This window comes from Adiantum capillus-veneris, chromosome 26 (genome assembly GCF_014529385.1).
Source record: "Adiantum capillus-veneris isolate H3 chromosome 26, ASM1452938v2, whole genome shotgun sequence".
NCBI classification, from domain to species: Eukaryota; Viridiplantae; Streptophyta; class Polypodiopsida; order Polypodiales; family Pteridaceae; genus Adiantum; species Adiantum capillus-veneris.
The window spans coordinates 31,593,719-31,616,804 of NC_140956.1; the positions used below are offsets into that span (position 1 = coordinate 31,593,719).

General features: G+C 44.6%; 1 protein-coding gene across 3 annotated transcripts; it reads right to left on the reverse strand.

The window, feature by feature from the left end:
- Positions 1-8,285: 8,285 nt before the first annotated feature.
- Positions 8,286-16,884, reverse strand: LOC147423211 (uncharacterized). Of its 3 annotated transcripts, none has more exons than XM_086500960.1 (3): positions 16,746-16,884; positions 11,530-15,833; positions 8,286-11,412 (listed from the first exon to the last, which is right to left on the reverse strand). In XM_086500960.1, the coding sequence occupies exons 2-3, from the start codon at positions 15,814-15,816 to the stop codon at positions 8,584-8,586; spliced, it is 7,116 nt and encodes a 2,371-aa protein (XP_086357086.1). In that variant the 5' UTR covers positions 15,817-15,833; positions 16,746-16,884; the 3' UTR covers positions 8,286-8,583. The 3 variants fall into 3 exon arrangements, with proteins under 3 accessions (XP_086357086.1, XP_086357084.1, XP_086357085.1); XM_086500958.1 differs by having other exon boundaries at positions 16,704-16,843; XM_086500959.1 differs by having other exon boundaries at positions 11,530-15,830; positions 16,704-16,841.
- Between the last annotated feature and the right edge of the window lie 6,202 nt (positions 16,885-23,086).

Below are 23,086 nucleotides of genomic sequence, written 5' to 3' on the forward strand. Positions count from 1 at the left end.
CATCCACTTCAAATATCTAATCTTTCGTGCTCAGGAAGGATGAAACCTTCGCAGCACTTTCAACAATCTCACATGGCGTCTTCCCCGTCGAAGAGTGTATCGTGTTATTGTAGGCAAATTCCACCAAAGGTAAGTTCTTTTCCCATTGAGTCTTCTGATCCAAGATACAAGACTTCAATAAATCTAAGATCACTGAATTGGCAATCTCAAGTTGCCTGTCAGTCTGCAAGTGGAACGATGACGAGAACTGCAACTGCGTGCCAATGTTCTCCCAAATTGCCTTCCAAAACAAACTCATAAATCTGGGGTCTCTGTCGGAGACAATCGTCTTAGACGTGCCATGTAATCGGAAAATCATCGTGATCATTCTGTGTTCTTGGGAGATCAAAAATTAAAACCATTGCAATACTTTCCCAGGGGTGGGTGGGTATGGGTAAAGGCTGTAACAATCCCTGTGCCTTATGCCTGTCAAACTTGACCTTCTAGCATACCAAGCAACTGCGCACAAACTCTTCCACATCGTTTTTGAGTCTCGGCCCAAAGAAGTATATCTCTACCCCCTTCATGGTGGTAGCCATGTCGCGGTGACCCGTAAAAGGTGGACAGTGGCATTCAGTCATAACCTTATCCCTCAACGACTGTGTAACGCACAACATAGTCTTTTTCATCAAGTAGCCTTCCCGAAGGGAGTATCCAGCTACTGTCTCCCCATCCCGTATCCGTGTGAAAATATTTGCAAAATCTGTATCTGTGGCATACTGATCGACCATATCCTCGAAGCTCCTATGATGTATCGCGGAAACAGCCAGAACCAACGGTTTCCAAGACAAAGCATCTGCCACCACATTCTTCTGTCTCTGCACATGGACAATCTGGAAGTGGAACTGTGACAAGATGTTCGCCCACCGCATCTGCCTTTCCGAAAGCTGCTTCTGTGACAAGAAGTAGCGCAAACTCTGATGGTCTATAAAGACAGTAAAATCCGCTCCGAGTAGGTAATGCCGCCACTAAGTAAGAGCATGGATAACCGCCAAAAGCTCTTTCTCATAGATCTGTGCTGTCATCTCCGGCCTAGAGAACAAACGGCTCTCGTAAGCTATGACATGGCCTTCTTACATCAAGACCGCACCCAGACTACGACCACAAGCATCACAATATACTTCAAATGACTTCTGCAAGTCCGGCAAAGTCAAAATAGGTCCCGTAGTCAATTTCTCTTTCAATGTCCGAAAGGCAGTCACCTCTGTGGGTCCCCACGAAAAAGGTACTCCTTTCTGTGTCAAGGTATGCAAAGGGGAAGCAACCTCTGCAAACTTTCGTATGAACCGCCTGTAGTACGAACACAGTCCCAAGAAGCTTCTAACTTCATGGACATTCCTCAAATCGGGCCAATCACGGATAGTCTCTATCTTGGCCGGGCCCATTTGCACTCCTGCTGTGCTACTGACACAATGTGTCCCAAAAAGTGTATCTCTGGTAGGAAAATTTCACTTTTCTTTGCATTAATCACTAACGTGTGATCTCGTAATGCCTGAAAGACTTGAAGCATATGATCTCTGTGTTCTGCCTCATTCTTGGAGAAAACAATGATGTCGTCAAAGAAAGTGCCAACAAATAGCCTGTATTCTCAAAAAATCATGTCCATCATCCGATTAAATGTTTTAGGAGCATTGGCTAAGCCAAAAGGCATCACCAAAAACTCAAATAACCCAAAAGTCGTCCAAAAAGCTCTCTTGTAGACATCTCCTGGCGCTATCCTGATCTGATGATATCGACTCTTCAAGTCAATCCTGCTAAAGCACGAGGATCCCTGTAACCTGTCAAGTATATCATCGATCCTAGGAATCGAAAATCTGTTCTTGATGGTGATTTTGTTGAGAGTGCTATAATCGATGCACATTCTCCAAGATCCGTCTTTCTTCAAAACAACCAACCCTAGAGAGCAATACGGTGAAGTACTAGGCTCGACAAGACCCTTTTCCAAGAGGTCTTTCACTAGGTTCATAATCTTTTCATTCTATACTCAGCTCACACGATAAGGTGGCCGATTCGGTAGTGTGCTTCCAGGTATCAGATCAATGGTTTGATCTTCAGGCCCTCTGAAAAGCAATCGGCATGAGTGTGGAGAAAAATCCTGGCGTTCTTTTGATCAGGTCAAAACATATTCAACCTTTATCCATCGTTCAGTTCTCTCCCAAAAGAATGAGTAAGAAACTGAAGTTCATCAAGTATAATCTCTAAGCCCTTCATTTATCAAAGTCGCTTTCTCGGCCCTGTAGTTGATCACGGCGTAGTTCTTGTGGTACCAAGGGATCCTGAGTAGAACGTCACTCGCGTGCCCTGAACACCCCTGTCATTGCAAACGAAGTTTGCCAATGCTCAGTGTAATGGCAACATCCCATCCGGGTGCCAGTCGAACTACCTCCGCCTGTGGTGTTAGTCTGTCGGGCGTAATTTCCAAATCGAGCCGCCAATTCCAAGTGAAAAGAAGTTGGCCTTGGCTTCTTCAAAAGAGCTTCCTGATCCTTCACTTTGCCCCAAAAGCGGCAAAGTTTGTACTTTCATTCATTAGATTCGGTGCAGGTTCCACGCCATGTGGTACCAGTTTTGTTTTTCTATCTGCCTTTTCTGCCACGTTCCTCAGCTGCTCTCGAACTCTCAGGCCCGTCGTCATTCTTATAATTCTGTTCTTTCTGTGCCTTTTTAGGGCACTTCGCGGAGATATGTCCATGTTCCCCGCATCCAAAGCACTTCCCCTCTCTAATGAAGCGAGCTCTCTCCTCAGGAGTAAGCTTGGGTCGTCCATCCTTTTTCTCTGGGTTGCTCTTTTTCTTTCTACTTTCATTCCCAGAAGTCAGTTCGGCTCGTTGTGTCATGGCCTTATTTGTGGGGTAGGTCAAACGGCCAGAGTGAATGGCAAAGCCCCGCTTCGCATGACTCATCAACTCCTAAATAGAAGCTGACTTCTGTTCCACGCAGTGATCTCGGATCTCTGTAGGTAGACCCAAGGTAAATCGCTCAATCTGTTCTCTGAACGAGATCTTCTTGAATGAAGAGGCGGGTAGAAAAGAGCTCCAGAATCTTTCACAATAAGCATTGATTGTATCTTTCTTGGTCATCCGAAGATGGTTCCAAGCAGATCGTATATCTCGTTCATATTCTTGCGTCAACCAAGAAGAAATAAAAAGATTTTTAAATTTCAGCCTTTTAACTGACGCAGTCTTGTTTAAAAGAAGCGTGGATCACCAAGTATGAGCATTCCTCTTAAAGTAAGAGGCAGCTCTCCGAATCTTGGAGTGCTTTGAATAGCGTCCTCCCGCGAAAGCGATGTCAAACTGATGTATAAAAGACAAAGCCTTCGAAGCATCTGAGTATCCTGAAAAGGTATCAAACTTGATCGAGTGGCCACCTTCCTTAAACTCTCGGACTTTCTTGCTTTTATCTTCGAGAAAGTCATACTGGTTAGCTTTGTAAAAATTCTTCTTGTTCGCATAAAACTTTTCGTCATCGGAATATGAGCTGTCTGTAGACGAGTCCTCAGTAGAACTGTCAGTCTCTGGGCGAGATGTAGCCTTCTTTGCCTTTTTCTTGCCCTTTCCGAAGGTTTGTGTCTTGCTTCGCTTTTTACCTTTTCTGTCTTCTTCGCTCGAATCCAAGGAGCTAGAAGAACTATCAGAAGAAGAAGAAGAAGAAGAACTGGGTAATCCTTCAAATGGAACACGCTTCTTCTGTTTCTTTGCCTTGTCAAAAGTCGACTGACGACCCAAATAACCTGAAAAGTTAGTGCTTTTCTTCTGCTTTTTTCCGTGCTTTTTGGCTTTCTTTTGCACGTCAAAAAGCTGAGCAATCCGTGCATCAACCACGTTCTCCGGTTCCTTCTCCGTATATTTTCTTGGAGGCAGAAGGTTTCTTGAGAGCGGGTTTCGGGAGTGGTGTTGTGGTTCTCTGCCACTCCATCTGCATCTCTTCCAAAGAAGTCTGGTTCATATATTTTGCCATCTTCGGGTCCTTGGCAAAATTGAGAATCATCTTTGTTGCATCGCCAATCAATTGACAACGCTCTATCTCTCTTTGCTCCGCCTGAGTAGGCCGAGGCGCACCATACTCTCTGCCTGAATCTTCGTTGTGATCCCAGCCCGCATCTCCAGATGCAGAGGGAATCGACTGATCCTTGCGTGAAGCCATAGGTGCCACGGAAAAAAATTCGGGGATCGGATTTCCCGTAGAAGAGAAATCGGTCGTGCTCTGATACCACTGTAACAGACTTGGACACTCCAAGTCAAGAATCAACCACGACAGCACCAAATAACCACTTCAAAACAATTCACAGATCACAATAGATTTGCATTGGGCCGACAAAGTTCTCTGCCTAGAGATATTGGCCCCAAAGACTGGCGCCCCTTTCGGTATTTCTTTTTGTATTAATCAATCATCAAAGTACAAGAGAGCGGTTAGGGTTTCACTCTCAGACTCTGCGTCCAGATGCTCTGAGAAGTGAGGCCCTCACCACTAATTTAAAGATTACAAGGGATGCCCAAAAGCAGAGCCCCAGAAGCTTTTAAAATAAAAAGCATCAGTTTTCTCTCTCTCTCTCTCTCTCTCTCTCTCTCTCTCTCTCTCTCTTAGAGAGTCTTTTCTCTTTTTTTATAAGAAAAAAGCAAAATTCGCGTCGCTCATCATTTTTCAAAAACAAATAATTTCAACCTCCGCGATTTTTGGAAATTAGGGTTTCTGGCAGAAATTAGGGTTTGTAGGAATTATAAGATTTTTGGCAGAAACTAGGGTTTTTGCTGTCCGCCACGTCATCACTTTGTGACACAGCTCGAGCAAGAACAAACCCATGCATCTCTGATCTTTGTATCCCATGACTCTTGAGAGTGGTCCAAAACCCTCTCTGAACAAGCAATGGAAGCGGCCTCATATCTCGTAGTAGACGGGGCAGCGGCATGTATAGTGTAGCTCTGTCTCAGGTTCCATGTTACACAAGGGACATGTCCTGTCCTCTGTTGGTACTCCACTGTATCTCCCAGTCTCAATCCCCAACTGGTGAGAAGATGTGCGTAACTGGCCACATCGTATCCCATGAGACAAGTGGGTATCCATGTATCTGGGTCTCGCCACAAAACCATCTTCCGTAAGCTGGAGGAGGTGGTCTCTGTAGAAAGCCATCTTCGTGTCCAATTCCTGTGCTGGTTGTATCCATGTACTCCTGGTGTCTAGCTGGGTTAGGTCTTGGCGGATGAGCTTGGTGATCTCTGGACTGTGTAAGAGTGAGAGATAGTGCATCCAATGAGTTGGTCGAATGGTGGCAGCCTATCTATGCTGAACCCATGTGCCTGAAACCATGATGTAATCTCCCCATACCAGCATGTTGTATCTCCTTGTATGGCTAGCTGTCAAGAGGATTCAAGTGCTATGCGAGCACATCTGTCTCTAGGAAGTGCCCATGTGCGGTCTATGAAGGAGACTGATCTGGTGAGCACCTCCACCACAAGTGGGGGGGCCGCTAGCTCTGCTCAGATAATGGCCCGTGGTACTGATGCCTTGGCTCTAATGAGCCGCGAGATCATAGAGACGAGAGGTTTCTCCATGTTCCCCCATCCGTCTGAGCGACCCGGCCTCCCGTGGTGATCCAGTGAAGGTCCCTATATCTCGGTTCCATAGACAAACCACTTTCGTGGGCAAACGTATGCAAAGCATCCAATTGACGTTGCATTCCTTCTAGGAATTCGGAGATCAACACTATGTCATCAGCATATAACAAAAGTGGAATCCATGTCCCTGCCAACTGAGCACCTTTATCCCCATCGCTGTCAATGTAGTCAGAAACCTCATCCATATACATACCTGAAAAGAGTAGGAGAGAGCGGGCAGCCCTGCTTCACCCCAATAGTGGAGTGAACCGGTGTAGAAAGTCCCTCCGGGGTGCGTACATGCCCTACTACTGATCTGTACAATGCCATGATCCCCCAAATGAGTTCTGTGGGTACTCCCATTTCCTGTAGTCTGCGCATTAGTCTAGCTCTGGGTACCGTGTGGAAAGCCTTGCGGAAGTCTACAAAGCTACAATAGATCCGTCTCCCATGAGATCTGCCTTCTTCGATGATGGCCCTGAGTGTTAGGATATGGTCAAGAGTAGAGAATCCTCTCCTGAATCCTGATCGGCAGCTCTGCTCAGGCTCGGTGTGTGGGTATGCTTCTTCTGTTGCCTCATGTAATGTCTGTGTCAGTATAGTAGTTAGCTCTTCCTGAGGTCGCCCCGGGTCCTTAGTGCATAGGCGTCTATACATTCCATCCATGTATACAGAATCCGTCTCCCGTGTGAATGTGTAGCGAGTAGAGTCTGCTACTCGTGACCTGTGTGCTACACTGAACTGGAAGGAGATGGTCATCGACACCAGAGCATGATCCACTGCCGCCCCGATCGGTCTGGGCTCAACTGTGAGATCCTGGATACTAGAGATGAGATTCGGCTGTGCCATGACGTAGTCTACTGTGCTGGCTCCATGTCTGTGTGGGAAGCATGTAAAACCTCCCGAAGCAGGAAATCTTTGTAGGCCATTCAAGATGGCCAATCCATGTGCAATGCCCATGCCTATCAGGTGTCGCCCATACTCAGTACATTCCACATCGTGTGATAGTCTGGAAAGGCCCGTCTCTACAACATCTAGCTCTCTTAGCATCTCCTCTGAAGTATCATAAAACATTGCCTGGTGATGGGAAGTCCTAGCATTGAAGTCCCCTATGATGATAATGTCACCATCCCTAGAGAACTCCCATATGTCATCATCCAAAATAGATGTTGTTGGGTGTGGACGTGGGCATTATCTCCTTGCCTTTTCCTTTCTTGGCCACCTTGATCCATTTCTCGGCTTCGTCTGCCTTCTGTTGAGTTTTGGTGAGAACATCCACCCAAGAAGTCGTCATTTCTTTATGCTATTCTTCTCCTTCTTTGATGGCCCGTACTTGCTCCTTGATCGTGTTGATTTCTTCGATTACTGAGGGTTGCAGTTCGCCCTCTTCCAGTGTGTTTCTTGATCGTGCTTCGGCAAGCTCTTTCTTGAGTGACTCGATCTCTTCCTCTTGGGTCGTCGCTCAGTCTTCCAACGTGCTTATCTTGCTCTCTTGGATCAGCACGCATCCTTCGAGCATGTTTATTGTGCCCCAAAGGTTGCGGTTCCTCTGGGTCATGATCTCCGTCATCTCCTCTTTGCATTTTTGAATGGCATCCTCTAGGGGGTCGGCTTTATTGTTCATCTTCCTCATGCTTGATCGCCGTCCGCAAGGGAGTTAGGTGTATGTGTGCACCCACCCTAGCAATGAGCGTGGCGGCTAGGAGTCACTGGATGTGCGTGTGCACCCACACTGGCGGCGATCGCGACGAATGGTGGAGCGCGAGGCGGTGTGGCCAGGTGCCCTCAATATGCTCAATTGTGTGTGTGTGTCTCAAAAACAAAAATAAAAATGAAGGAGAGGGGGGGGGGGGGGGGGGGCGGCGGAGGGGGGTTAAAGTAGAAATGAAATAAAATGTTATATTGAAGTCTTCAAAAGGCCATGATGACCTATGAGGCCCGAAAGTTACAAAGTGGTGGGGGCAAGGGCAGGGTTTAGGGTTTAAAAAAAATAAATTTAAAAAAAATAAAAAATTTAAAGACTTCGTACGCGTAGAAGAAGAGAGGGGGACATCCTACATGTAAAAGAGGGTCGGGGAACTAAGCGTAGAAGAAGGGGGGGGGGGGGACGCCATACGCGGGGAGCGAGGAGCGGGGTGTGGCGCAGCTGCAGGCGGAGCGAGGGGGGGGGGGGGGGGGAATTAGTGCCCTAAAAGTGCAACTTCCACGCGAAAGACGTGTGGAAGGGGCTCTACCTCCAACCTTGTGTTAAGACGGGGCCGGCAACAATCTAAGGTAAAACTCAAAAAAACAATCATAAAAGCCCTATAAATTATTTAAAAAAGTGCAGATGGCTTAGAAAAGCTGCCACGCATGCACGGATTGCCAACGTGGAGGGTGGAAGTTGCTGGGGGGGGGGGGGGGGGGGGGTGTTAGGAAGAAAAACCCTCGGATCTCTGCTGCGACGTGGCAACAATGTTCTGCTCTTCCACCGTGCCATGTGAACGCTCCAAGCCAGCTGCCCCTGCATGATTGGTTGCTTGCGCGTTTCTGCAACTGCCGCCGCTCCGTCTGAATCCAACCTTAGATACTTTAACTAATGTAGATCGAAGACCAACTCAACAGAATACTAGGCTATGTTCACAAAAAAACGCTCTAACCTGTAAACAACTGGAAAGGCGTGTACTAACACGTCAAGGTATGTTAGAGATAAGGATCGTTTCAAGAAAGGATGTAGACTCTAGAGGCTTGCCCTAAGAGACAGTGCTTACAAGAGGTTTTCACCCTGTAAAGGTGTCCACAAAAAAAATCCCCACCCAGAATTACTTACAAATAGAATCCAAAAATTTCTTGCTTTGCCATAGGTCAAAGCAACTACCTACCCAATGTTCCTACCAAAAGTGTGGCACATATAATTAGGATGAGCTACAAAGAGCAGCTAGTTTGGCTACCAAAAGTGTGGCACATATAACTAGGATGAGCTACAAAGAGCAGCTATTTTGGGCTGGATGCTTCTAGCCAAACCTTCGAAGCTTCTAGCAAGCTGAACTTCATCCAAGCTAAGCTGGTATGTACCATCACCAACCCTGGCCATATCTTGCAAAATCTTCGCATGGGGATCTTTGCCAAACATTATAGTGTGCAACACAAGGCGAGGCTCTTGCTGTTTCAACTTCTGCACCATGTAAACAGGGTCTGTTCCGCCGTTATTTCCCCCATCACTCAAGAAGATAATCATTGGGCCCTTTTTGTCCAAATCAGGCTGGCGGCTAGACTCCAAGAGGATTTGTTCAGCCATCTGCAAACCTGAAGAGTATGTAGTGCCTCCATGGGCCCTGTAATGCAGAAGCTGATTGATTAAGTCCTCCGAAATTGGCACCAGCTTAACTGGTACATAACCAGCGGTGTCAAATAAAACCACTGATATACAGTCATCAATTTGCAGACCACTTGCCACTGTTGTTTGCATTCGTGTCTTAATGAATCGCAGAACAGCCTCATATATGCACCCCAACCTATTTTTATGCCCACTCTGCTGAAACATTGACATAGTCGGCAGAATGTCGCAGGAGGACATGGAGCCAGATTTGTCCATCACAAAGATGACATTATGTGGTGATATTTTGGAATGGTTGCAGGTAAAATGATGCCCATCATCCGTTATATATCCTCCAGCACCTGCTTGGAAGGCTCCTGCTCGAAGCACGGGTGTGTGCCAGAGCTTCTCTGTGCAATAAGATTTGCCTGAGTTAGAATTCTCTGCGTTATGCTCGTCAGAACGACAGGTGTGATTGCACAAAGCAAAGGACTCCTTTTCAGCTTCCTCACATGGGTCTACAAATCTGATGTACTCCCAATAGGTTTGGTGAGTCATTTCATCCAACTGTTTTTCCACGTCCAGCCCTTCACACTTGGTGTGGACCAGGTGCCTGGCCCCATCATAAAGCTTTTCTGTGCAGCATCCACTTCCTTCTTTTTCAGGGCAAGGTGCCAGATGCGTGTGGCCTCTTCCCCGAGCCTTGCAATGCATCATACACATTTCAGCCACACCAGATTCTCCTCGCACATATTTTCTATCCTGCACATCGATCTCCTGTACTTCAGCCACAAATCTCATTTTTCTCATATTTCCATGCACGGTTTTGTGGAAGCCTGCATGGCCAAATGGAAGCTGGCAATAATAATCACATGCTGGACACTTCACATCGCAGTAATGCAGCACATTATCAGCAGTCGAATGTGTGTGGGATCCTCTGTGACTGCACATGAAAGGAGGAACCATCAAGCAGCACCCTTTGCGGTCTTCAGATTGCTCTGACACATAATCATATTCGAAGTCACTTCTTCTGCCATGGAAGGATCGAGTCTGTCTTAGAAGCTCAGTGTGAACATAACACACTCCAGGTGATTCACACTTTGAAGGGCAAGGATGCTCATGGGCACAAAAATGTTGTGCACCTGCTTCCAGATCATGGAAGTGATTTTGCGTCACACATGTGCGCGTGCATCCTGGCATGGAACATTGCATGGGGCAGACCTTCTCATGACACCTATGTTGGTCATGTTGGCCCAACTCAAAAGGAACAATGCAAGCATTGTGACAGCCATTCAGGGCACATTTCTCCTTGCACATATGCTGGATAGAGTTGCAACGATGCTCCCCAGAGTGGTCTACCCGCAAAGAGCATGTCAGGTTGCAGTTGGAGGCACAACTTGAGTAGATGCAGGGTTCCTCACAAGTGTGGGTCCGCTTCTTGCAGTCATGGGACCCATTATGGCCTGCCAGGCCATTGCATTCCAAAGCCGTTTGCCCAGAATACTCTGCTTCATCAAGGCAATATGAACATTCCTGCATACACGAGTGACTTCCTAGGCAAGAGTGGTCAGAATAGTGTCCTTTTGGAAGGATACATAAAAGGAAGCATTTGCTGCATTTACAAGTACACAGTTGTACTCTATGTCTCATGTCAGTTAGCTTGGTTGATGCTTCAAGGACCATCTTCTTTACATCACTATCTTCTGCAAATTCCAGAGTGTTTACATGCAGCCATTCAAGGACACGAGATTGTCGTCTTTCCATTAAGGAGTCAAGAAAATTTTGGTACTTACCATGCCACTCTTCGTCCATTCCATCATGATGCTGAATAATGGACTCAAACAGCCTTTGCAAGGGCTGGAGCATAATTTCTGTACTACTGCTGTCATTCTCTATTCCTGCCAATTCTAATCCTGCATCTTTCAATTGGCTGGCAACTATCCCGCCAGCTAAAAGTGGCCCATCTGTTATATTCTCATCTTCTTTAAAGTCAAGAAGGCATTGACCATCAGAGCACTGACCTAGTCTAATGGCCGATTCTAGATGATTTCGAAGCACTGACAGCCTCATTGCCACTCGCTTTGAATCTACTGAAGACCAATCTCTAGCACTGATCTGCGATAACACGAGCTTTAAGTCTTCCAAGAAACACCGCCCACTATTGTAGGTCGCATTAATCTCCTGAATAGTGAACCCAATTTCACTAATACTTTCTTGAAACTCGGGTCGCTGAAATGGAGGCAATGCTGCAACACAAGCCTGCCCATCATACATAGTTACTAGGAAATTCTCATTGGACTTGCTACAGATATAGCTGATTTTGGCAAAGAACTCTGATTTAAGATCTTCCACATCAGCAGCATCCACATCTTTTATGGCCATGTAAAAGAGGCCTTTGAATAGCTTTTCATCAGCCTTTACAAGGCTGACACCATCTTGAAACCGTTGGAAGGTAGCTTCAGTTTCTTTATCCATGTGAAAATCCTGTTTGCAAGTCACACCCAGAAGAAAATTATGTTAGGGACAGTATCATGTTAGCAACATCTCTGCAAACCATTCTGTTCTGTAACAAATGCAAAGTGTTAAGGAAGATCAATTTACCTTTTTGTTGAATATGGTGATGTTACTAATTGCTGCATTGAGAATGGACAGGAACATGTCTTCTTGCTCACTTCGCTCAAAGCTTCCCAACCCTTCGAAGTCAAGAAGCACATACAGACAGTCTGACTCACATCTTACAGTCATCCACACACCATCCGTGCATCTGCCTCCAGCTACATCCAGCAGGCTACCAGAAAGATGGTTAAGAAGGTAGGACTTGCCACTGCTCTGTTTACCCATGGAGGATATTACTTTGACCTCTCCTTTCCATCCAGCCAAAATGATATCATAGGGCCCAAAGCGCAACAGGGATGCCAATGAAACTGCATCTGAGAAGGTTGCATGCGATGGGATCTGTAGGCCATTGACCATTGGTTGTAATGTGTTGTTTTCTGCTCGGGCAACCTGTAGTGGCACCAGACACAGCAGCTTTTGCATCCATCTGCCCAATCCACTCTCACTGGGAATCCTTACTGTCAGAAACTGCTCAAGATAGGAGCTGTTCTGAATGGTTTCAATTGACACCTGCATTTTCAGTATATTGAACACTTTCCCCTTCTTTTTAAGCTTTCGGAGAGAGAGTGCAATAAGTTCTTTGCAGTTCTTCTTGGCTCTGTGGTCGTCCCAGTGGGGGCAAGGGGGGTGCAACAGGACACAGAAACCAAGTTCTCTCTCTGTGGAGCAAAGTGGAGGATTCACTGCATACTTGTCAAAACTGTGGAAGAGGTAATCAAGAGCTGGACTAGAGAGTTGAGATTTCTGCTCATTGTTGTGGCTTTTTGGAGATGTGTTTGGCAGACCACCAACCTTCTGGAGCTGGAAGGTCTGCTGAGCAGAGGAAACTTCTATGACATATGACATCAGAGTTGTCCCATGGCTTCTTGAGGAGAGAAGAACAAGCTGCATCTGAGTTCCGAAGTATTTGCACACAGCATGCAACTCTTCCATGTCTCGATCACTCACAGCATCTATTGGCAGGCATTTTAAAAGTGCTAGTGTATCATCTAGCAAGTATACGTGGGCTAAAATCTGGAAGAGTTCTGGGTGAGCGTGAGCATTGTTAGACTCATCATTGTCATCCATTTGTCTGCCATGTGAATTTGTGTCGGTCGAAAATACTATCAAGCAAGATGCATCAGGAGTGATGCAGGCTTTCCTGATTGGCCCTGGTAGAATAATATGCCTGGCCCTCATCATAGAAGAAGCAAGTTCACAAATGCGCAGTCTGTTTTCATCATCGACAAGCACAATTTCCCGTTTACCTGGCACTAGCTCCATCCATACAATGTTGCTGCTGCCAGAATATTTAGAGAGTTCGATGTTGCCACCTGCCCACTCCATGTGCTGATAGGCCTCGTCAAATCTGTAAGCTTTGATAGAGCCGTACTTTCTATCATATAATGCCAAGAACCTGGATACCTCATCAAATGCCCAGAGATCATACCCCCTTTTGAAAGTTCTACTTGGATTTGCACCCATATGGGACCCTCCGAGCCGTGGGTAATAGTAAAGGTGCAAGCATGATTTATCCACAGGCTCAACAAAAACTAGAACATGGCCTGGTTTTACCATTACTACAGCCAACAACCTATCTAAGTTGGGGTTCAATGTGATTAACTCTGTTGGTCTACCACAAACAGGGACCATAACCTTGCCAGAAAATGGGTCACTCATGAGCTCATCTAGATCACCTTTTTGAGGCACCAATTCAATGGCACGCCAAGTAAGAGTCTCTGTCTCTAGCTCCTCGTATTGATAAGAAATTTTGACTCTGTCTGCACCAGTAAACACATACTGAATGGATGCCATTATAGACCTAGATTGCGGCTGTAACTGTAATAGGCAAAGCTTGAATTTTGGCTCAGATTGCTTAGAGGAATTCTCAATTGGACTAAATAAGTGGCCTTTCAAGTTTGATAATAGAGACTTTGCTTCAATGTGATGAGCCTCTCTCATGGTTTCCTTTTGTTGGTGTAGTTGCTTCAACAGCTGCTCACGAAGAGCAGGGCAAATCTCATTGATGACAAAAGCATCAACGGCTGATAGAGATTTCTGACGTGCATCCTTGTAAATACTTGTACAGATTGTAGATATGCGTTCTTCGATAGAAATCTTTTCATCTTGTTTCTCCGACAGAAATGTTATAATTACTGTGGATGCTTTTGAGGGTAGACCATTCAGCTCTGACCATTTTTTTAGAGGCTCCTGCAGGAGTCTCTCAAGTAGTTTATCATCAAATGCCTTGCTGCCAATTTCATTTGTGAGGTGATTGACTGCAGCTGCATTTGGGTGTAGGGACATATGTCCAATGCAAAATGCTGTCAGCCACGTTAGGAGACCTGTATCACCATCACCAGCATGCCTGACTACAACGAGCTCACCATCATTTCTTCCTATTATGTTCAGTATGAGCTTTGTTTCTCCATTTAAGATCACTGGCTCATAACTAGAGAAGGTCAGCCCATCTACTCGCGAGAAGTAAGCTACGCATTGTTGCCTGCAATCTGCACCACACTCCGTAGACTTGCCAGTTAACATAAAATGCTGCCCGAAGCAAATAGGACGACCTACCATTATGTGAGACTCCATATCCTGGCCAGTAAGCATATAATACTTAGCAGGTGCTTTGTGTTGTGTATGAAGCATTTCAATGGCGAAGACGTTACCTGATTCTCCATCCTTTTCCACAGAAGTCATCTCGACTACTGAACCAGGATATAAAAACCTCTGTTTTGAATCATTTTGGTCACTCCACACACTACATAGTGTGGCTTCATGCTTTAGATGAGAGCAGTCAGGACTTGGTTCTGATGAAGCACTGCCTGCTGTCCCCTCTTGAAACTTTGTTTGACCACTATCAACATTTGCCAACAGATTTTCTTCCCATGGATACTTCTGAAGCAGCATGCATTCCATGGCACTGCGGAATGCTGACAGCAAATTCGTTTTCTTGTCCTTCATGATTCTATCCAGATGTTGTAGCTTCTTTTCAACTTCCAACTGCTTATTCTTCCACATCTCTTCTGCTCGGCTGTGTTTCTGGAGCTCTTCGTGTTTGTCAAGCACTCTCAGGAGCAGCAAGAAATCTTTGTCAGGGAGCTGACAACAATCAATGGAGAAACTATTAGCTTGAGAGACAAGCCAAGCTTTAAGATTGGCCGGTCTCTCTGTTTTGAAATCTTTCCTGGAGACTAGCTTTGGCTTATTGAGAGAAGCACCCAAGACCAGACACCTGTGCAGACCTTGAGGAAGCCCTACCATGAGATGGGTATGAAATAGGCTTGCATCAAGCCCCATATTGAAGCCTTTGCGCAACTTCAAATCATTTTCTGACTCTTTACGCATGGAAACTTGAAGTCTCTGTGTCCGCTGTTTTTGAACAGAAAGAATGGTCACTTCATTCATCGCAACCTCCCCCATGGCCTTTCCATCCACACACACGAAGACAGTTTCGCAGAGCTCCATCAAGTACCTCACAAAGTTACATGACACATCTTTCCTACTGGCCTCTACAAATTGGTCCCTTGCATCCCAATAGAAGAGGTAGAGCTTGCTGTCTGCATCAACACATGCATACAGGCCAGATCTCAAGCAGTTCGATTGCATGCTAATCAGTAAAGATGATGGTGCTAGGTTTTTCTCTTTAAATATCTTGGTAAGGAATGTCTTATCCCCATAGAAACCAATGACACTTGCTTCTTGTAGGTTCAAAGCATCAAAATCCATGCTTACAATAACATTGTCTTTGCCTTTCGAAGAAGCTGGGGCTAGAGTATTGCATAGCTTTAAGATCTCAGCCTCCAAGACTTGCACTTTCTCAACAAAGCTAAGGTCCTGCTTGTCAGAAACTATGTCCATTAGCTGGAAGGCAACAGGGCGAGCATTCGGTGTATTGCTGTGGTGCATGAAAAGGGGAGCAAGCATGGGATTACTTTGTTCAGCCTGTCTTGCCAAGTAGCGTGTCTTGTCATGTTGGAAGATGGCTTTGAACTCTTTATTGGCAGGGGCGGAAACAGCAGCAAGCTGATTATCATTGTCATGAAATGCTGCGGGAATCGAGGATGAGGAGGTTTCTGTGTCACTTGGCCTCACTTGAACATACTCCATCCAGTCCATAAGGCCGATATTCTCACCAGTCTGCTGCTCCATTGAATGATGGGAGACCGGGATATTATTTGCTTGGTTGTTGGATGTTGCCAGTGCTGAAGGGCTTATGATGCTGCTGGCATTCACGTCCATGCAATCTTCATCCGTATCAAGTTGCTCAAAAGGATAGCCTCCTCCCATGAGTTCTAGTTAATCTTCTGTAGACCAAACAAGACAACATTTCAACCCTCAAAACCAAGACCAAACAAGACAAGATTTTAACCCTCAAAACCAAAAGGAAAGAAGCAAGAGAGTATTCTTCGAATGCAGAGAGAGCGATGTTTGGAGGATATACAGCAAAGCCATGCAGGAAAAACACATGTCAATCATATGGATTAAGACAAGTGTGCAAATTTAAAGAGGGCAACTACAAAATCAGCAGCATTCAATAACCCTATGAAGATATTGAGCTAAAGCACTGGGTAAAACACGGTTAAGTTTAACCAGATCAATTACAGTCATGCTCATATGTATGAAGAAAGGCTTTATACTCTACCACTCCTGCCTAGCAATGACCATACTCCAAGCAATAGCTCTAGTCCATTTGTATAAGTATAGGAGTGCCTACGCAGCCACCAATAGACTAGTTCACACCCGCTGAGCTGAGTTCCCACACGGGAGGGGATGAAGGCATGGCTCTTCACCCGACCGTAGGGGAATGAGTGATTGAATGTTCATTAATTACTCATTTTTGGACTAATTGCCGCCGATTGCCCGTGCACTTTATCATGGTCGCCGTCATCCTTGAACCCTGAGCATACACATTGCTACACTCTTAACACACGGCCTTGAGTTTGGGTCAGCCTCCAAGTTCCATAGCAATTAGACAGAACTATGCAACATTAAATCCCTTAAAAGGATATACATTTCAAAAATTAAACTATGCATTGAGGCACAGCCGATTATCACCTCACTCTGGAGAGGATGAACAGTTGTTCTCTCTCTCTCTCTCTCTCTCTCTCTCTGTGATTCATTACCGCAATTTTCTCCACACAAAAGAGGGGGCGCGAGTGAAGCCGAATACTTACCACAAGATACAATATGCAAGACGGATAGGCTAGAAGCCTTACGAGTAGGAGCTGTGAGTACTTGAGCTAGATTGTTATGGCGATGAGTTCTACGCTGGCAAAGGAGTAGACACAGTACATGAGCCGAGTTGGGCGAGTTATAGCGAGACTGAAGGTCATAGAGCAGAGCATGCGGCGTGCAAGAGACGCCCCCCTTCCTTTTTATTGAGAGGCGCAAGCGTACAAAGTTCACGCTCGCTCCCGGTCCCGACTGGAGAATCCGAGTCTTACGTCCATCGCCGAACTGATATAAATAGACGGCAGCTAGGCGTTAGTGCGCTCATAATACTTTACTTCACGTTAGTGCGATTGGCACTTTCATCAACCCTTGAGGCTTGATTGCGTTATTGTGGAAATGGAGAATAGTAGTGTAGCTTTTCTAGGCATAACTTGTTAGCACTGCCTGCAGTGATATAGGCGTGGTGCCTATGAAATGTTGTACACAACTTTTAGGTTTTTTGAAGCTATTTTAAGATGCTATTCTTTGGAGCCATGCTTGTTGCAGTAAAAAATAGCACGCACTTAAAAAAGTCGACAGCAGCAAACTCTTTCCGATCGCTCTCGTCTCAGGCAATTCTCTGTAAGCAATTCTCTTTCTCTCTCTCTCTCTCTCTCTCTCTCTCTCTCTCATCAGGCAGTGCTGTTGTCGTCAAGTTTGTGACGGCCTTGTTTTGAAAGCTTTGTGGCAACGTTCGGGAAAAATGTGTCTCAGTTTAATATCGTGCTGTTTTTGGCTTTTTTGAAATTGGAAATGGCACGATATTAAACTGACACATTTTTATCGAATGTTGCTCTTGGCAAACTCTAAGGAAAGGAAATTTGTATGTTTGGAAAAATCATTTTCCCAAACACTGCTTTGTAGTATCTTTCCTCCAAAACTTTTTTTTTGAAAAGGTGGAAAGTTGATCAAGAGAATAAAAGGTTGAAAGTTGATCAAGAGAATAAACTTTGTTTTTGAAAAGGTGGAAAGTTGATCAAGAGAATAAAAAGTACAAAATTTTTTTAGGAAGGGGAGGAAAACCCGTTTAAAAGTAAGGGGAGAATCACACAAACATCGACAAAAAGAGTGATGTACATCAAGGGATATCTTCCCTCATTAATAAGCGACACGGGGTGGACTCAAGGGATCAACGGGTCTCTATCCATCCACTGTCGATTAACGGCCAACGAGCGCAAAAATTTAGGGTTCCCAATCAGCCGCTGAGCCTCGAACCCGCGACCTTCCCCTACACACTCTCGCACCCAATCCAACTCACCTAGCGCATTTCACTGCCAACATTGCGAGTCAGGCACTATATAACTCTTGCCTCCCCCATGCTGCATTGATCCGACGATCTAAAGCACCCGCCCCACCGAAAAATAACCTCTGCCGTAGATCCCTCGAGTGACACCCCTTGTCACTTATAAACGAGGGTTATCTTCCACAAGATGGACTACAAACATAAACTTTTGGAGTTTACATAACATCTTTTGACACTAAGCTTTTGGCAAAAGCTATGAAATTTAGAATTCCCAAATGTGTGGAAAATAAGATTTGCACATTTTAATTTTTAAAGATGGAGGGAGATGCCTTTCGTGAATTAGAATGCTTGTGCCCATAGCAAAAGAGAAAACCATACATACAGCATATGCATATGGTGTGGAGTTGGAATCATTCTTCACATTTACAATAATATCGTAGAGGACTTGCCCTTCCTTTGTCACTTTCATGCTTGCTTGTGCTTCTTTTCCAATGTTGGAGAGACTTTCTAATTATAAAAATATTACATCTCTACAAGGAAGAACTCATTATTGTTCATTTTATGCCGGCTTGTGATATTCTGAATTGCTATATCGTGGTGTACTCTGCATGTGTCCTTTTGTTGGATATCACAAAAGTTCGTTAATCCTTGATACCTCAATTATAAAGCTTATCTTAGGTTGACCAAGAACTTCATCCTTACTTGAATTTAACTTACGTGGTGTTTGCTCATCAAATGGTTCCATAGCAATAACAAAAGACCCTAGCATTCCAAAGAATTTTGGGCAACTGTTGGGACCATTTTATTCTTGTACGCGCTCTCCAATATAAGCAACAAGACTTTCCTAGTCCTGTTCTACCTACTCGTCGTGCTCTTTTCTTTGCAGAAATGGCACCCATGAGTACACATCAATGGAATACCTTGGTTACTTTCTTAAGAAGGTTGGTTCATCCTCATCGAGCGCATTTTCAAGCTCCAATTCAATGCCTTAGTCTTGATACAAGAGTCCATATCCATCAACATCATATTTGGGGTAATCTCTCATATCCAAGACCTTCAACATGTGAAACCCTACCTTAATAACAATGAACAACTCAAGTTCATGTGGTTGTTGCCCTTTTGAAGAGCCCCTTTTGAAGAGATCATTTCGATTCCTCCTGTTTCGTTCTCTATGTTCATCATTGTCGTCACTGCCAACATATCCATTGTATCTATCACTATGATCATCATGATCTTTGTGAGTCCTTTGATTGCCATCCCTATGACGATGATCCCCTCTTACATTTATCCTCTCTCTCACGGTCTCAATCCCTTCTTCTCCAATCTCTATGTTCATCATTGTCGTCATTGCCAACATATGCATTGTATCTATCCTTGTTATCACCATGCTCTCTGTGAGTCCTTTGATCACATTCCTATGGCTACACTCCCTCTATAATGGCCTCTTTGTCTTTCTCTCATGTCAATTATGTCTATTACGATTTTCGTTGTCATCATGTCGATCATGCCTATTGTGATCTCCACCATCATCTCTTCTATTACTTTTTCCATCGTGTTGACAATATGTTCGCTTCTACTATCATGCCAACCATGTCTATTGCGATTTCCATCACCTTGTCAATCATGTCTAATGCAACTTCCGCCAATGTGTCGATTATCGCATTCACTTTTGCTATTATGTCTATCATCACCACCACTGCTGCTTATTTTGGTACTCTTTTTTTAACTTAGCCTCATGGTTAAGCTCCTTTTGCAGATCCTTGATTCTCTCGCTATTGTCAAGAACATATTAGCATATATAGGATGTTCGCTTTGACTATCGGGCTAGTGGCTGGTATGGTTGAGGGCAAGGAGTGGTAAAGTGGAGATCATGATGAGATGATTAAGCAAGGAATGTGTTCCATGCAATAGAGTGTGTACCATGGTATTTCCTTGTGCAAAACAACAACTCGGGGGGGGGCATTAACTCGGTGCCTGGCTGTATGGTATGCCAATTTTTCGTTGAAGAGCTTTGACACTGTCCGCCTCTGTAGGTAGTGGTATTGGGGAGAGAGAGAGAGAGAGAGAGAGAGAGAGAGAGAGAGAGAGAGAGAGAGAGAGAGATAATTTTCTCCCACTCACGAGAGGAGGGGGGTATGGAGGTGGTTGGTTGGCGACTGCAGATAGATATCGAGTAAAGCCAACTGAGAGAGAGATTGAGAGAGAGCTAACTGCTCATGCACAATGAGAGAGAGAGAGAGAGGGTAGGTTGGCCATGCACGCAGTCTGACGGATTTTCATGGTTGTGTATCTACAATCACGGATCACTTGGCACATGTCCCAATGGGCATGTTTTCCTCATGAGATGTCGAAGGGTGTCATTATCGTCATGGACGGTAGATGATGATGCAGCACCAGCAACAATTCAAATATCATTGAGTGCTCTACTGGTGCTATTCTTGCTCAACACAAGAAAGGGGAAAATAAAACAAAAAAATGGCTTAAGTTTTACAACGTGGGTGCATTCCCATCGGGTTGAATCTACTTAGTTGTTCTCCTCCTCCATAGTTATGATTATTTTAATTTCTTCTTGTAAGTGGTCTAAAGTTTGAGACTTGTTGAGCATGGCTCCAAGGTTTCTTGGGATTATCCCTATTACGTAAAAACTCTCTACTTCTTCATCTTCTACTCATACATAGAGTCTTCTCTTAAGGTTACATTGTAATGGAAATATAGCTATAACATTAACTGTAGCGGAAATTGAAATAACAATAGTGAGCATTTCCTTTAAGAGAATCCTTAAAGGACATAACAAAAGTAAATGATTAAAGTTAGCAAGATGAACATTACACCTAATTATCTTGGCATGAACAATACTTGTAAAAGAGAGAGAAAAAGGATTAGAGAAATTGACAACATTTGAGGACTGGATTTACTTGGAGCCGGTCCCCCTTCAAAATGCTTTTGTATTATAGGTTCTCCCATGAAGGGAGACTTGGTACATACAAGATTTGTGTTCCTTGTGACCTCATTAGTGTAATGAAGATAGCAATCTTCATGCACCAAGATTATGTCCTTAACTATCTAACCAAAGCATTAGCATGTCCACGGCCTTAGTCGCAAGACCTCAAACACCTTCGAAGGTGGAGAGAGCTAGCAGGGAATGAGGATAGGAAAGAGGAACATACGAGAAAGAAATAATCTCCTCACTTGTATTACTCTTGTAGCTTAGCATAGCATAGTACCATAGTAAAGGAGATGAAGAAGATGGAACGCTTGCACTTTGGAGCATGGCTCTTGGTTGGATCTGCATTTCATAGCCAAGAGTTGTTGGTGTAGGCTCTCAACTTCTCAAGCTTGGAGAAGAAGATGGAGTTCTTGCTCAATACACCATGAGAATGAGAATGAGTGTGTGTGTGAGTGTGTGATAGAGATTATATGGTTAAGCTACCCCCCTCCTTGCTTGGATTGACCCCTCTTCCTAGCTCAAGCTTGAAGTTGATCGGACCTTCTCTAGACTAGCCAATCACATGCATTAGGCATATCAAGCAACCATGGTAGCATTTGGATAGGTGTCCTCCTTTCCCCATCGAGGGAGATGGCTTGAAAAATGATTAAACAATTAATTAAATAAACTAAATTCTCATTGGACCCCTTTAGAGGTCAACCAATAGGCTTTAGGCACTACAAGAGGGCAACATGTGTAGGTGCTTGACATGTGTCCTTGTTGCCTCTTAGGTCTTAGGCTTTCCTTGAGTGAGTGTGTGTGTGTTATCTTTCATGTCCCTAGCTCTAGGGCGAGCCCCCTTCTTGTAGGGATCATGTTGACTTTGGAACACCTCACCCGTTGAGCACCTTATTCATGAAGCCCCTCAAGTACCTTAGTCATAAAACATGACAAGAACCTCAAGCACCTTAGTCATCAAGCATGCCAAGTACCTCAAGCACCTTAATCAGCAAGCAAGCCAAGCACCTCAAGCTTGGGCCTAGTTCCACCTCAAGCTCATCCCTAGCTTGCCTAAGGTCCTAGGTCTAAGGACTTTTAACACCAACCTTTGGAGGTCTTTAATGAAGCTAACCCTACGGTCTTTCACTCTTTATTAGCTAGCATTGCTCTTTGGCAGACCATCTCTCATTTGGACCCACTGACTTTGGTCTCGTGCTAAGATTGATCCATAAGCATATGTCTATATTCTAACTTTTGTTTTTGTTTATTCTCCCACATTAAATGAAAGAATCTGTACCAACTCACCATTGAATCTTTCATTCAAGCCATTACACTGCGGGTAATAAGGAGTGGTATGCTGGTGCCTAATCTTCATCTTCGCGCATAAAAAGTATAGCAGTTTAGCTCTAAATCCTGGCCCCTTATCTGAAAGTAGCTCTAGTGGCACCCCAAACTTGCAACATATTTCATCATACACAAATTTTGCCACATCCTTTGCAGTGATCTATTTTACTACTATAGCCTCTCCCCATCTAGAGAGATAGTCCACTGCAGTCAAAATATAGCTTTTGTCCCTGCTTGTGATAGGTAACGGGCCTATTGCATCAATCCCCCACTTTTCAAACACATCAAAGGCCATAATGGTTTTTCGTAGCTCTGGCTTCAACACTCTCTTCCCAAATGCTTGACACCTATTGCAAGACCTACACCAATGGTGAACATCCTTGTGCAAACTAGGCCATACATACCCCTCTTGCAAGATCTTATGCAAAGTGATCTTTAGAGAAAAATGGCTGCCACATGCGCCTTCATGATTCTCTTCCAACACTCTGTAAAGCTCCTCCCGCCAAGGTACACGTCTCAACATGAGATCAACCCCTTTCATGTATAAGACATCACCAATCAATTTGTACCTGTATGCTCTACGCACAAAACCATACTTCTTAGACTTCTGAATCTCCTTTGGAATGATTCCTGTTAGCAAAAACTCCTCTTCTTGAGCCAAACTTTCCGAGCCATGATAAAGAGGTAAATTGGTCATCAACACAAATAGCTCCCCAATCATGCTTTGAGCTTCTTCATGTGCCTCTCCATTTAGAGCACGTTCAATGTGTCTGATGCTCCATGCTTCAAACTTTTTTAACAGGCCTTTAATTCTGAAACACATTTCCTTCAAT